General features: G+C 46.0%; 1 protein-coding gene across 1 annotated transcript in view; it reads right to left on the bottom strand.

Moving 5' to 3' along the window:
• LOC117751869 (cytochrome P450 26B1) overlaps positions 1-13,703 on the bottom strand; it is a 30,240-nt gene extending 16,537 nt beyond the window's left edge. Inside the window, exon 1 of the mRNA XM_034568876.1 lies at positions 12,494-13,703. Coding sequence (XP_034424767.1) covers positions 12,494-12,697 — 204 coding nt within the window. The 5' untranslated portion in view covers positions 12,698-13,703. The remainder of the gene's footprint in view (positions 1-12,493) is intronic.
• Between the last annotated feature and the right edge of the window lie 2,108 nt (positions 13,704-15,811).

Consider the following 15,811-nt stretch of genomic DNA (forward strand, 5'->3'; position numbering starts at 1 on the left):
ACACACACACACACACACATTAACACACGCACCAGGTCGCCGGCTGGCCTCTGGAGCCCTCGGGGTGTGTGTGTGTGTGTATGTGTGTGTGTATTAGAGTGGGGTTGTTTTCCAAGCTACATTTTGCTGCCACATGGATGTAGAGTGGTTTAGTATGTCTGCCTGGCAGGCCTGCAGACACACACACACACACACACACACACACACACACACACACATTTCGAAGGGAGTTCCTCAGGCAGCCAGACAAGGCTCCCTTTCACACTCCCGAGATACAGCATCAGATTGGGTCGATTGTGTACTTTCTTTGGTGTGTGTGGTCAGGTACGTACACCATTCTGTCCATCTTCTTTTCTCACACACACGCATACAAAAAGTTTTCATCGGTCATGTTCCCTGCATGAACACAGCATTGTGTGTGTGTCTGTCTGTGTGTGTGCGTGCCCAGGGGTGTGGTCTGGATGACATTTAGCTTAAAAGGTGAGAAGTGTACACACCCCCCCTCCCCCAAAACCTGGCAACACACACACACACACACACACAGAGCGATCATGGAAAAGTTGTGATGTAATGACGCCACACTTCTCTTGCAGAAGAACACGTACATAACCACATACGGGATCACGGCACACACACACACACACACAGAGACACACAAGCACTCGTAGACGTCGCCGGCGAGACGCAGGCGTCACAGCTTCACACTGATTGCGGACGCTGAAACACACTTTCCCTCCAAACTCCAGCGGAGCGACGGAGCCTTCACTGTAAACACTCGCTCAATTTTCTCCAAAAAAAAAAAAAAACCTAACCAAAATTGCTACCACAACATTACGGCTGATTTTACCGCTGAGGTCACAGGCAACAGACTCTGATGTGAGCTGAAAACCATAAAGAGGTTTCTCTTAATGATGGCGGGCATAAAGTTTTAAAGCTTTTTTTCTTCTTGTGGACATGTTACCTAGCAACTAAGAGACGCACAAGGCGGCTGCGGACGCACAAAACCTGATGTGTGTGAAGGGAAAGACCAGGCAGGAGTCGGTAGCTGTAGATGTGGATATTATTCAAATATTATTTGAACATTGTAATAACAGACGTGTGAAGCAGGACTCGCTGGTTTGTCGTTGAGCTCGTGTGTGAATTTTGTGCGTCTTGTAAATCGCTGAATTTCTCCGATGCAATTTGCTTTCATGAAACAATAAATCAAAAATACTTATGACGTAACTGTTACTCTCATTTAAATTAATATTATTATATAAATTGCTCATTTTTTAAAGTATTTTATATAATTTCTTATGAAATAATTTATAAATTACAGGAATTTGTTTAGTTTTTTCTTTGCAGAAAAAGTATTACCGCTCCATTTCAACAATATGATATAAACCTCTGCAAATCTGCGAATTGACAATGAAAACATTACAATTTTTACATCTTGACCTTTAAAACGTTATAATTAAAGTTTTAAATACACCCTCCTCATTCGCGTTCTTTCTCCGAGCACCAAGTCAAACTCGAAGCAGAATATTCAACGTCACACGTCCTCGCTTCTTATCCGGCTTTGTCATCGCAAACGCACAAATACACTGTCGTCTAACTTTATAAAACACGTTCCCGCTGCCGATCGTCCAAAATTCTCTTCAGGTAAACGTGAAAACGAGGTCGGCAGTGACGCAGCTACACAGAGTTGTTATCATCTCAGATGTAAATCAGTGCTCAGCTGCAAGATCAGACTCTTGGTTAACTCAGGATACGTCAGGGTCAAAGGTCATGTGGATAGAAGAGATCGTTCCTTAAGTACAGAGCTCTCACTTCAGTGTGTGTTTGTGTGTACGTGTGTGTGTGTCTTCCGTCTGCACAGGGTCGCACTTGTAACGGACGTTGTCAGTTCCTACAGAGTCTCTTTTATATTTTTCTGAACAGAGATTTATCTGATATTTTACAAGAACCTCAATAAAGGGGTGAGAGAGAGGGCGGGGGAGGTGGGGGAGGGCTTGGTGAGGATTTTCCACACATGCAATCCAAACACACACACACACACACACACACACTTTCACTGCACATTCACACACTCAGAGTTTCTGACCAACGTCACCACAATCACAGAAAATCTTTAAAAATCTCCCTGTCTCGCTTGTTCTTTCGGTTTCTCTACGAACACACACCTCTCTCTCTGTCTCTCTCTTTCACACACACACACACGTGTCCGAGCAGAGCTAGCTAGCGTGTCGACCATGCTAAAAATACCCCCGTCTGTTCTGTTGGGGTTGGCCTGGGGGCGAACCTGGGCCCGGGCTTATAAATGTCCTCTTTGTAGCGCAGTGGAAATGTCCAACAAATGACTCTTTTATTAGGGCAAGACAAAAAAACACGGCTAATTATGTTTACTCAGATCAACGCCGCGGCTCCACCAGCGCACACACACACACCGGCAAGCTCTGGGGGGACTGTGTGTGTGTGTGTGTGTGTGTGTGTGTGTGTGTGTGTGTGTGTGCACGTGTGTGTGTGTGTGTGTGTGTGTAGGAGAGAGAGTTTACATTCAGAGCAGCTTTAAAACTGAAAATATTGGGGTGATGCTACGTGGAGGCCTGACAGAAACTAGAATATCCCTCAGTGGAGCTCACTCCCACACTAAGGCCCCACCGTTCAATCCTCTACATCGGCCTGATTGTTTTCATCAAGATCCTCGAAATTATTCTCTGCGAAACGTTTGCTTCGAAATTTCTTCCTTGTCCGATACCACGTCGTTTCACCAAGTTTCACAATAACCCCGACAACGGCGAGAAAAACCCTGATGGGGAAAACGGCAGAGGAAGAAAATGAATGATCGTTCCTATGAGCGAATCAAAGAACGGTTTAATGTACGTGGTCGGAAAAAAATCGATGTCCCACCTGCTAACACGGAGGAGATTCAGATTCAGCTTCATGTGTTTGTTGCATAGTTTCATTTGATCTGGTTAGTTTTGGTCTCACTTTGTAATTTACCTATACTTGACACCGATTGGTTTGTAGAAGGCGTCTGACGTGGGCGTGTTGTCAGTTGGGGGGGGGGGGGGGGGGTGTAAGTCTTTCTGTTTGAATGGAGAAATTTAATGAACCGGTTGCCATGGTAACATCATTATGGTATTGCTACCAGCATCAGCTCGTTCATTGGTTGGTCGGTTGAATGTTAACGTAGGAAACTGGAAATAAACTAACAGAGGAAGAAGAGAAGGGAAACGACAATCTGGTTTAACAGAATATAATAAAATAATAAAACTGATGATGGTGCAGGTGAAGTTCTCCAGGAACTGAAATAAAGGTTTTAAAATGAAAAGTGAAAAACGAAACGGCGTCAGTGGAGAAGAGGAACGAAAGAGAGGAAACAAGGTCAAAGGCTGTGAGGGAATTCCTTCTTTCTTTTCAGCTGTCAGTCATTCAGCCGGTGCCAGAGATACCAAGGAACCAGTGTGTGTGTCTGTGTGTGTGAGTGTGTGTGTGTGTGTGTCTGATTGTGTGTTTGAATGGTGCGACAGGTCCTCGACTTGACAATGGACCCCGTCCCTTTGCGGTCACGCCACCACATCAGAGAGACGGAGAGAGCAGGAGAAAGAGAAGGAATGAGAGGAGGGCAAGAAGAGGGAAGGACGGGAAGGAGGGGAAGGAAAAGAGGGAAGGAAAGAGAAGGAGGGGAGGAAGAGAGATGGAGAATGAAATCGAGGGAACGAGAAAGTGTGAAGGATCGAAGGCGCCAGAAACCGAGCGAGGGAAAGCGAGCGCAGAGCGTGGCGGAGGAGGCGGAGAGAGATGGCTTTGAAAAAAAAAAGGACGGATTAACGAGAAAGGGCTTCGGGTGGTTCAGCCAAGAAACGGAGAGAATAGAGAGAGAGGGAGAGAGAGCGGGAGAGATGGAGAGAGAGAGGGTTGGCCCCTGACCCGAGGACATTATAGAAAGGGAGATTATGGTTGTTCAAAACTCTCTAAGCACTCACCCCGGGACCCCAGCTAATACCCTGACACACACACACACACACACACACACACACACACACACACACACACTCACACCTCTAGCAGATTCACACTCAACACAAACACTTGTGTGGTGATATTCATTCATTTTCTTATTGTCAACAAATATTTTGTTATTTTTGTTGTTCCTCTGCTCCACCACAGAGATTCACTGTTACTGTAGTTTCTTTACAATCCTGAAGGCAAAGTCCTGTTGCTTTAGATTCTCACTAAAAGAAGCAAATGTTTATTCATCCTCAGGTGAAAATAGTCCTTAAATAGATGGATAGGATTGATAAGATAAAATAAGTTGTGATAGGACAGATCGATATGATACGATATTGAAGATAAATAAATAGATGGATAGATACTTTATAGATCTCGGGCAATTTAGTCCTCCAGCAGCTTATATGACAGTTAGAAAGAAACGCAGCAGGCGTATAAACCTAAGAAATGTGTGCAATTTTGAGAATATAAACAAAAAATACATATAAACATGGAAATATATCAAAACAAACGTACAAATCAATACAAAATTATAACGGCTAGATGTTTTCAGAGATTATTGGGCCTCTTTTTTTTTTTAAAGTACGATTTGAACGCTGCCATTGGAGCCAGAGTCTGTTCAGTCGTGATCGTAGACGTGGTGTCGAGGCTGATAAATACAGTCGACCAATCCCGGGTTCCCATTAAGTGTTTAAAAGCCGGATTATTGCTGGTTTTAGATTTCGTGCAAGGTGTTGACAGTAAGAAAAATGAAAGGGTAACTTTAACCTTGAGCTTTGAGCAGTTACACAACTCCACACACACAGTCTTTAGCAGAGGGCTCTGTTCTCGGCCCAGGACAGGAGTCCTGGACGAGGGAGCAGTGTGTTCTCGGGGTGAAGGAAGGGGCAAGAGAGACGGCTGCCAGTACCGCCTGCTAATCTGAACAAGAGGAGGAAGAGGAGGAGGAGGACTAGAAGGAAGGAGGGAAATAAGAAGAAGGAGAAAGTAAAGAAAGATGGGCATGGAGGGATGCTTCTCTGAAAAAAAAACGTTATTCTTGCGATTAACACACTCGCCAGGGGTCGCACCGAAAGCACTGTGGTTATAAATGTATATATGTAGTGGATTGGGGGGGGGTGCGGACCACCCTGTCTCCCCAGTAAAATCTGCCCCTGCTCGTTCCTGGATGCTTTTGCGACACAGCTTCAATCCTCCCAGTAAAACGTAATATTCATCATTTCTGATCGTGTGAAAGTGAGAAGATAAGAAGATGGAGGGAGGAGAAAAGACGAGATAGAGGAAAGGAGCCATAAAAAAAATAAGGCGACAGACGAAGTAGCGGTAAAATAAAACAATGACACGGAGCAGGACGTAAAAGGTAAAAAAATCTTCTTCTCCTTTCGAAACCAGAAGAACGAAAACACCGGCGAGCACTTTATTTTCCATCAATAAATTAAATCTGACCGAGAGCGATGAGCAAGAAAAGATGGAACAAAGGTTGGCGGCGGCGCGTGAGAAGAAGAGTCCTCAGAGGTTCAAGGGTCCTGCCTTGAATGTTAACACTGTTTTACACACACACACACACACACACACACACAGACACACACATAGAGGGGCTGCCCCTTGTTGCCCGCTCAATGAACTATGTATCTCTCACCCAACAAAAACACACTTGCCAGTTCCCGGCCACAAGAAAGCGAGAAAGAAAGAAAGAGTTAATCAGTATTGTAACTTGATCCGTGTGAGCTCACGAACTTCTGTGCACTTCTACAAACTCTATATATGTGCGTCTGCTGCATGTTATATGTCTCCGTGTGCGTCTACTCAAAGTCTTTCCATTTACCGTGTGTGTGTGTGTGTGTGAGAGAGAGAGTGTGTGTCTGTGTATGTCGGGACTGTGTAACCGCAGCTATGCAGCACACAGCGGGCTGGACCACAGTAATGGAACCTAGTATAGATGAAGCCACCAGGCCTTACAATCCCTGCTCTGTCTGAGCTTGTTAAAGGAACAATCCGCCTAAAACATAGAGAGATCCCACATGTGCTTTAAAAACTCCAGGGTTCCACGTCCCCCCCCCCCCTCCGACGCTCGGACGTCTTTAATCTGACAAACCGCTGCACCGTATAACGATGGTGTACGTTTTTCTCAGCCGCGGGGGTGGTCGCTCGCCATGAGCTTTTGCCAACGTCGAGTTTAGGATACAAGCGGTTGTAACACGTCGTCTGAGCAGCGCTACGACTTCAGGGCAAGGAGACGCTAACGCTTACCAGTGCTAGCTGTAGAAGCAAAGACGTGGTAGAAATAGATAATGTTGCTAATGTTATCTCATAGAGCGTAATTAAAGATGGACGACATGACAGCTCCCACAAAGTGAAGCCAAATCATCTTAACCGCCCCCTGGTGGCTGGCTGCAGTGTAGATCATAAACTCCTCCATGTTAGTAGGTGGGACATGGAGTGTTTTTGCCCATGGTGCAATTTGAGCAGAAACAAGTTATTTTTCGAGCATTAGAAATGTGTTGTTCTGAGTATGTTCACAGTTTAGTGACAGATGTTAAAGTTGTGTTTGTTTTCCCCCCCCCCCGAGCTTTAGGAAACTGTAAACTACAATTTGACAAGTTAACACTGTAAACAATGTGCATTGTGTTTTCAGACACGCTCAGATGGCAGCTGAAAAAATTCATATTCTCCAAAAGTTTGGTATTTAAAAACACGTTTGATGCCTGACTGGCGACAAAAATAGAGATTCCATATGTTCCACTTTAATGAATAATGTGTTTTTAAAATGCAAAAAGAACTTTCTACCGCTAATGTATCTACCACAAAACTTTCATTTTGCAAGGTTATGAAAATTGCAGTAAAAGCTCGTTCAAATGAAAGGTTCTCGTAAATACACGACTGTACTTAAAGGCACCGTAGGACGTGCACAGAAGAGCGATTAAAGGATCCTAAGTATAGAAATAATTACCTGAGGTCAACTCTTCACTGCCTGAGTATGTCGGTTGTAAAATGTGCGACCAGAAGAAGAAGTGGGAGAGCGGGACAGGTGTAGAAGAAGAAGGAGCGAGAGAGGGAGGGAGGGAGGGAGGGAGAGAGAGAGCTGTCATCACTGTGTGTGATGAGAGAGTGTTTGGTTTGCAGGACTGTTATTACTCTGCCCACCATCATTTTCACTTCATCACTGCAGAACAGACAGAGACGAGGGGACAGGCTGGCAGACAGGAGGACAACGCATTAGTGTGTGTGTGTGTGTGTGTACAGTGTGTGTGTGTGTCTACAGTGTGAGTTGATGCCAAAGTTTGTCGACCTGCTAAAAGCTAAATTTGACGAATTATAAAAGCAAGAGACATTCACACCTTCTGCATAGACATCCTGTGTGTGTGTGTGTCTGTCTGTGTGTGTGTGAGTGCTCCATTATCTCCAGGTTCAGTCTTTTACAAACTCGAGTCGCACAAACACACTGTACAGTCCTGCGTCTCAGTGCGTCTCAGTGCCATGTCTTCATTTCCTCTGGTCTGACCCAGATTCAGTCCGGCCTGTCTGCACTGTGTGTGTATAGTGTAGCATAGTTGTGTATCTGTCATTGTGTGCGTGTGAGTGTGAGCTATCAGCACCCGACCAGGAGAAACCGTAGAGGAGCAGATGGATTTCCCTCGTAGACTGGGAACAGCATCAGCGGACGTCTTGAGACCGCGTGTCCATATTGATTCCGTCAAACGAAGGAAACTCGGCTCCGTGGCGCCCGCGACTGACCGATTACGGAATTTATTGGAAGTCTGCAGAACTTTATTTCCCAGAATCCTCAGCGCTCAATATTTCAAACACACGCACTGTTTTCACATTGTTTCAATTTTCATCTTGACTAGATAATGAGTTTAACAATCACGCGTGAGGATAGTGCGCTTTGGCGACCCCAAGTGGCAGCAAGAGGAAAATGCTGAAAAGGTGACAGAGTTCATTACCCAGAAGTCCTGTCACGTTACTTCAGTGACCAGCGTTAGTCACATAAAATCCACATATCACTTATTTCGTTTCGCTTTGTTTGTTCTATCTACTTTTTTGAACAATCGTGTTTCTATATCGGGCGTTTTGAAAATCCGACAAATCTGCATCCATGTATTTTATATAATGCGATTTTTATTTTGATTGTAGTATATCAGGAAACATATGAGAAATAGAAACAAAAGACATTGTTTATAACTCAACGTTTACGTGAATTAACCCCCAAGAAACCGTGAAACATACACAAACTGATGCATTATAATTTAGCGATTATATAGCTAAGTAATTGACAATATTTTTCTAAAGTTAGTTTTCGTCCGATATAGTTTGTTCAAAAAAAATTCATAGGACATGTTCAGAGCCGTGAGAACATTACCGTGAGTAATAATTCTGATAGAAGCTTCCTACGTTAATATTTTTCTGCGTAAATCGTGTTTATTTTTAATGAAGGTAGGCATCAAAACGTTGTATATAACCTCATAGTTCATATGCACGACCATATTGTGCGAACACCTGTACGGGAAACATATTATCTGCATGTGTACTGTAGCTGCATGGAGTCTGCGTGGGTAACGCTTGTGTGACTGAATTCGGTATACACAAAAATCTGCACCATGTAGTTACTGACTCCATGGACGTGTGTGTTTGTGTGTGTGTTTGTGTGTGTGTGTGTGTGTGTGTGTGTGTGTGTGTAGCGCTCCTGCTTGGCACCGTCACCTCCGAAAGCTTCAGCTTCTAATGGGAGCAGACAGGTCTTTGGCAGAGCGACCGTAGAACTATTTCTAACTGCAGATCGCTTTAAAATGGACCCGTCGCAAAAAACCTGCTGCTGCCGTCTGTGGGGAGGTAAAAATATACTGTATGTGTGTATACACACACACACACATGTAGGGTGAAAGTGTGTGTGTATGTAGGGAACCTGGAGGAGATGTTATGTTAAGGGGGACGAGGAGAGTGGGTGAAAGCAAAAAGAGGTAAACACGAATAATGAAACGTGAACAAGGCGCTCGAGAAAAAAAAGGGATTTTTTTTTTGGCAGTTTCTTGCAAATTCTGTGTCCAAAGAGATTCGATGCAGCTACAGTTGCCTCATGCGTCTCGACACGAAGAAACACACACTCCCACAAGTCCCCTGTGTTTAGATATTATGGATTTGTAATCACATATCGGTTGTTGCTTGTTGCGATTAACCTTCAGAAAATTATCATATCGTCAAAATCGGATCTGTTGAGCTCTGTGGACAGTTTAGTCCCACGCCTCTCGTAGCGTCGTTTTCCAGCTGTTTGCAATGAATGAAAAGCTGCTCGGCAACCAAACAGACGCAGTTACAAAGCAGCTAGACAACCCGATGTGTCCGTCAGGTTGTGGTGGAGACCAAACACGGAGCTAAAAGACAGCAAATACTGGGCTTAGTTTCATCAGAGTATCAGAAACACGACTTTAAATTAATGATTATGATGCTGGATGTGTAAACAAGCAGCTGTTGGCCAATAAAAATGATAGATGATATCTCAGTGATGTTTTCCGTCGCCCCCAAGTGGCCAAAAAGAATCATACAGACTAAAGAATGTGGATTTTTGACTATTATCACTAAACTGATTTGTCTCTATCCATTTTCTTGGTGTCTTCTGAAAAAAACCACCAATGTGAGCGTTTTGCAGAGCTGCTGCCCCCTGTTGGCGAGATGATGATTTTCTTTCAAAGTTTATGCAACTAAAAGTACTAAGAATATGACAAAAAATTGAAGTAATAAGTCAAACAGAGGGATGTGAGGTTTCATACTAGTTCCACACTTTGCTGGTGGATGTAATCGCTCGTCTGATGAGATATATACAGAGAATCTCAATAAGCATGACTGATGTGTCTTGAAGTTCTGCTGTGAAGTACCCAGATCAGTTTCTTTGTTCTTCATCAAAACCCAACACAACTCTCGCTTCATTTCTGGAACTTAATCAGAGGCTGTTGGACACATTCATTAACTTTTCCTCAAAGAAGACGACTCGTCTCCGAGCACATCTGACGCGTCGTCTCCGCAGCAAACGAGCGGCCGAGACTACGAGCTGGGACATAAAACAGCATCTGGTCGCGTCAGATCTGCATCTCTGTCTGTGTCACTTTCCCACAGATGATCAGGCTGCAGCTCTGCATCTCTGCCTCTCTTCTGTTTTTCATTTCTTTCTCCTGCGACAATTGAAATTAACTTTGGGGTCGAGGTCTTGATTTAATCTGAGGAGGCTTTCACACCTTGTTTGGTCCAGAACTTCCGATTTTCCAGTTTAGTCTGAACCAAAACAACAGGGGGTGTGAAAGGTTCCTCAGACCAGAAGAGGTGTTCTGGGTCTGGATCAAACTGAACCATGGTTCTGTTGGTTTGCAGTGAAAACACTTTGTTGGAGAGTTTGGACTTTTGGACCAAATCACAGGAAGTAGAGACAGAATTAAACAATAGAAGAGGAAGCAGCTGCCATAATGTTTGAATCACGAGGACGTTCATTTGAACTAGTGTGGACTACTGTAGTACTGTGGAGTACTGTAGTACTGTGGAGTACTGCGCCTGAAGGTGCTGATGCTGCTAGTAATACCACCATGATGTTACCATGGCAACCAAATGAAGCGTTTCATTCATTTTCAACACTGCGATGACGACAGGACGTTTGGATGTTTGTCAGACAGAATTCTTTAGTCCCTAATTTACAATGTGAAACCAAACCTCTGATCCTTTTAATCGAGCGATGAACCAATGAGAGCTCCTCCTGCTGCTGCAGTGTCTCCACTCAGCTCGTGGGGACATTTGTTCCTCATAAGTACAGACTTTTATTTCTCTGTCTGACTGACACCACCTCCGCCCCCACGCACCATAAACTTGGCCCCGGTCCTCGGTTGCATTCCTGGAACGCGTCTCGCGCGGTGTCAGATGTAACGGAGAGGAGCACCGCGAGTTCAAGCCCCGCACGCGGCCAACGTGCCTCTGCTCGTCAGGCTCCAGCTTCACCACCTCCCACCTTTCCCCTCCCCCTCGACCCCACCCCCATCCCTCCCCCTTTCTCTCCCTCTCTCTCTCTCTCTCTCTTCTTCGTTCGTCCTCCAGCCCCCTGGTCCTCTCTGCTCCTGGGAGCCACCAGTCCGCGCTGCTCAGTAGCTGCAGCCACTTTCCTCCCTCAGCTGATAAAACTCTCCAAACACACGGACTCCGACACTTTCACACCTCCTCCTGCACGTGAGAGACCACTGAGCTTCATCCTCCTCGTGGATCAGGAGCGAGCGATGGATCAGTTCCACACGTTTTGGCTCAAAAGTGAAGCATCTCACGAATAAATTATTAATATCCCTTCATAAAAAAAAGTTACTCATCGTCTCATGCGTGTCACAGGATACTCCCGCTTTATTCTGCAAGCGCCTGTCAGTCAACAGCCGGGGGGGGGAATCGTGTTATTGAATTATTTGTGAGACGCGCAGCGCTGGGTGCGTGTTTTCTGGACGCAGCCAAGAAGAAGCCGCAGGGAGAGAAGCGGAGGAGAAGCAGCAGGAGGAGGAGGAGGGTGAGGAGGAGAATCCGAGTTGTGCACTTTACCCTCAACTTAACCCTTCACCGCTTTACGCACGAACCCTCGCGTCTCTGCGTAAACTTCATCCAAAACCCAGGAGCGAGAGGCGCGCACTTGTGGTTCCTGTAATGTCGAAGCTCTGTTCTGGTTTTATATTCGCCTCAGAGGCACCCGCCGCCATCCAGTGCCACCGTATCAGATATGACAGATACCCTATCAGCCTGACTGCAGCTCGACCCCGCCGCGCCGCCATCTGCTGACCCGACGCGCTCCCGAGAGAAAGGGAAAGAAAAGTGATCTGATCGCCTGTTGCAGCCACAGTGAGAGAATCTGGAGAGATTGGGACGCGTTAAACTAATCAAAAGTGAAGGGAAAGTCTTTGATAAACGCGTGCGTGCGTGTGTGTGTGTGTGTGCGTGGCGCGGGCTGGAGCCACCACAGACGCGCAAAGTGAGGATGAGCCAGTTATAAGTTCACTAAAGACTCATGTTCTAAAGGAGAGCGAACATCTGACTTGTGATATGAGCAGATTGAACTTTGCGCATCATGACTTTTTATTTGTCCAAATGCACGAAAGGCATAAAAGATAAATGTTTAGATGATGTTTAGTTTGTGGAGCAGAGGGATAAAGATCATTATATGTGGGAAAATGTGTAAAAAGTTTCACATTAATAGTTAAAATACTCTCTCGGAGTCGATATCAATATTATCTCACTGTGCCATTGCGCAGCACCTCCTCAGTAACTTGATATTACAGACGGAGTTCCGTTAAAGCAGCGCACACAGTGAAGCCATGGAGAAGTAATGAATGAACCCGGAGTGTAAAAGGCACAAAAAAGGAAGAATAAATCATAAAAAAACAAGTTTGTAAAGTTAATAAATTAAAGAAGTCTAAAAAGACTGAGTCCATCACCCGCAGATAGAGTTCCACTCTGACCCGGAGTCCCCCTCCCCGCCCCGGGCAGCGCTTACCTGCAGGAGCCAGTGGCAGGTCTCTCCGATGAAGGGGAAGCCCATGGATCCTTTCGGCATGGGCAGCTTGCAGTTTTTATCCCGCGTCGCCGTCCATCTGAGCTGCCACAGCTGCTGCGACACGGCGAGGAGCAGGGCCATGGACACCAGGCAGGCGGCCAGAGTGGCCAGAGCCGACACGAGGTCGAAGCTGTCGAACAGCATCGTGATGGAGAAGCCCGGCGGGTCTCTCTGGAGCTCGGCACGTCTGTTCACAAAGCTGCAGAAAGCTGCGCGTAAACTTTTTTATTTCTGAAAAAGATCAGGATCCTTGGGACGATTTTAAAAAAAGTTGGACGTAAAAGTTTCTGTGCGTAACAGCGCAGCGCTCCTTCACGCGCTCCAACGCGCTCTGGAAGTCACAAGAAGCGGCTGTGTGTTTTTCAGAATGAATGAACTGGGGGGTTTTCTCCTTCAGTCACACTGGAGCTCCAGTTTTTTAACAAACAGTCACAAAGTGGCGTTTCTGTGCGTAAAGAGTTGCAGCTGAACGTGTCGCCTGAGCTGTGGATGTGCCACAGGTGAGCAGCGCAGCCCCGGAGCTTCAGGATCACACCTCAGCTCGTGCGGAGTGGAGAAACACAACCACTTGTTTTAATGCTTTAAGGATTTGGAGTCTCTCGAGGCTCGGGACTGTCCTGGTGTTTGGAATCTCATGGTTGGTCCCGTTTGTGGGTCAGTGACCTAAAGATGAAGAAGAAGAAGTCTGGAACTTGGAGACTCTTGTCAAACCTCGAGGTGATGAAACGCACGTTTATGTCAAAACGCCGGGACACGTGGAAAAAGTGAAGTCGAGTCCTGGAGCTAAACTTTGTGAAAACTTCTCGAGGGATGAAGTGGAAAGACCTTTCTTAGAGGGGGGGGGGAGACAGAGAGAGAGATTGAAAAGTGAACGAAAACTCTTCCAGGATTCGCGTCTCTCTCAAACTCTCCAAAAAAAAAAAAAAGCAAAATCAAAGTTGAATTGCAGAAGTTTTAATCTCTGTGCAGGAAAAGTCGAGGAAGGTGAAGAGAAGTTTTTAAGATCCGTGCAGGAGTGAAAAGGTGCGCGTGCAGAGAGATGCTCAGGAGCCTCCGTCCTTCTTCTCCTTCTCTTACTTTCTGTCGTCCACTCTTTTCTCTGTGTACCTTTCTGTTTCTGAGCTGCTCTCTCTCTCTCTCTCTCTCTCCTCTCTCTCTCTCTCTCTCTCTCTCTCTCTCTGCTGGCTGCCCATACACTCCAGTATGTGTGTGTGTGTGTGTGTGTGCGCGCGCGTGTGTGAGTGCGTGCGTAAAGAGTGTGTGTGTGCGTCCCAGCCAGATAGGCACCAATGAGTGGGTTATATAGTGCGGAGGCAACTGGAAGGCGAATAGGCGGCCAAGGGCTCCCGTCGCCCCCCTCCAGCCCCTCCCACCCCACCCACACCTCACCCCAGCCGTCGGGCCGAGAGAACTCCCCTCCCCTCTCCCTCCTCCTCCCTCCCTCCATCCCTCCTCCTCCCCCCTTTCCTCCCTCCATCCCTCCTCCTCCTCTCCTTCCTCCCTCCATCCCTCCCCTCTGCTCCACCTCTTTCTTGCTCCTGGAGGAACCCCTCTCCTTCCTCCCTCCCTCTCGCTCTCTCTCTCTCTCTCCCCCTCCCTCCTCTCTCTCCTCTCTCTCCTCTCCCTCTCTCCTCTCAGGAGAAGGGGTGGTGGTGTAAAGTGAGCGGCAAGCGGCGCAAGAGGAGAGGAGGCTTGGAGCGTGCTGGAGCTGGCAGCGCGCCAGTGTGGAGAGAGAGAGGGGGGGGGGGGGGGGGGGGGGAGTGTGTGCGTGTGGAGGAACACGGCTCGCAGTTACTTTTATGACTTCTGTCTACGTGCGCGCTCTTTAAACTAATCACCTGCAGACGAAAAACTACGTTGCGCGCACACGTGGGGATGTAACTTCACTTACTTCGTAGAGACATTAGGACCCAAATCAATCAATCAATCAATCAATCAATCAATTAATTAATTAATATTCCAACAAGTGAGCTACTAATCACTTGGGTCAATTCAACACGCGCCTTTACGCACAGTTTGGTGTATTTAAGTTTAGATTTTTTCACTTTGATTCATTTTAATTAGTTTAGTAAGTTATTTAATTTACGGATTGGTCCTTTTTCATCTCCACCATTGATCCACACTCTTCTCTCTCTCTCTTTCTCTCTCTGTGTATTATATCATTTATCTATAATCTTATGTCGCCCACATCTCCCAGTGATGTTCCTTCATCATCACTATTACCCATCATGCACCTCTCATCTACCCATCATGCCCTCTGTCTCCTGTTCTCCTGAGGAGCTGCAGAAAAACGATCAGATCAAATGAACTGGACTGCTTCAATTAGGTCCTCTTATTGTGTTGCGGGTTTATTAGAGGCTGTTACGTAACACACACACACACACACACACACACACACAGCAGATGAGTTGTGAATGAAATCCTCATAGTAAAGTCAACCTCAGTTAGTGTATTTGTCTCATTCATCTCTTCTTTTCTTGCTCTTTCGTCCATTTGTCTCTTTCCCTCCTTCCTCTCCTCCTCCTCTCATCCCTTTATTCCCTCAAACAACAAAGGAGAACTCTCTCTCTCTCTCTCTTTTCTCCCTCCTCTCCTCCTCAGTGTCTCACACTCGTTCTCTGGACAGCGGCTCAATGCTGCCGCCTAGCGGAGGAGAATCACATGCCAGCCGGCCAGAAAGAGAGGGAAGGAGGGATGTTGAAAAGAAAGAGAGAAAAGAGAGGATTGTTCTTGTGAGTGCACAGTGTCTATTCAGCGGTTTGTGTTTTCTTTGTGAAATGTAGATCCGTGCACATGATGAGACGAGTCTTATAAACGCTCACGTGCAACTTTCTGTGTTTTCTTGCGTTGGGAAACAGCAGGTGTACAAATTCAGTTCAAACATATTTTCCCGTTTCTCGACTTCGTCTTCTTCAAAAAAAGATTCAGGATCTTGTTTTTTGGGGAAAATCTAAGTGACGAGGACAGAAGATGAGTGTAGTGTCGGTTCTCTTGTCTTTTATTGTGAAGGGGCAGGCCGATGACTGCTTCCTCAGTCGCCAGTTGGTAAAGTTCAGATGTGAATCACAATGTCTTCTTTTTAACTTTTATACAGCAACCAGGAGCGGCATTTCATTCTGTACAATATGTGCTTTCCATTCTAATGTGAATCTGACTCCACAGTAGACAAACAGAAAAACAATCTCACCTCTGGATCCATTCAGTTGCTGCTCCAGAGCTCTCCATCATAAAACATGATCTTCCTCAGGACCTGCAGTT

The sequence above is a fragment of the Hippoglossus hippoglossus genome, chromosome 18, assembly GCF_009819705.1.
Source record: "Hippoglossus hippoglossus isolate fHipHip1 chromosome 18, fHipHip1.pri, whole genome shotgun sequence".
NCBI lineage: Eukaryota > Metazoa > Chordata > Actinopteri > Pleuronectiformes > Pleuronectidae > Hippoglossus > Hippoglossus hippoglossus.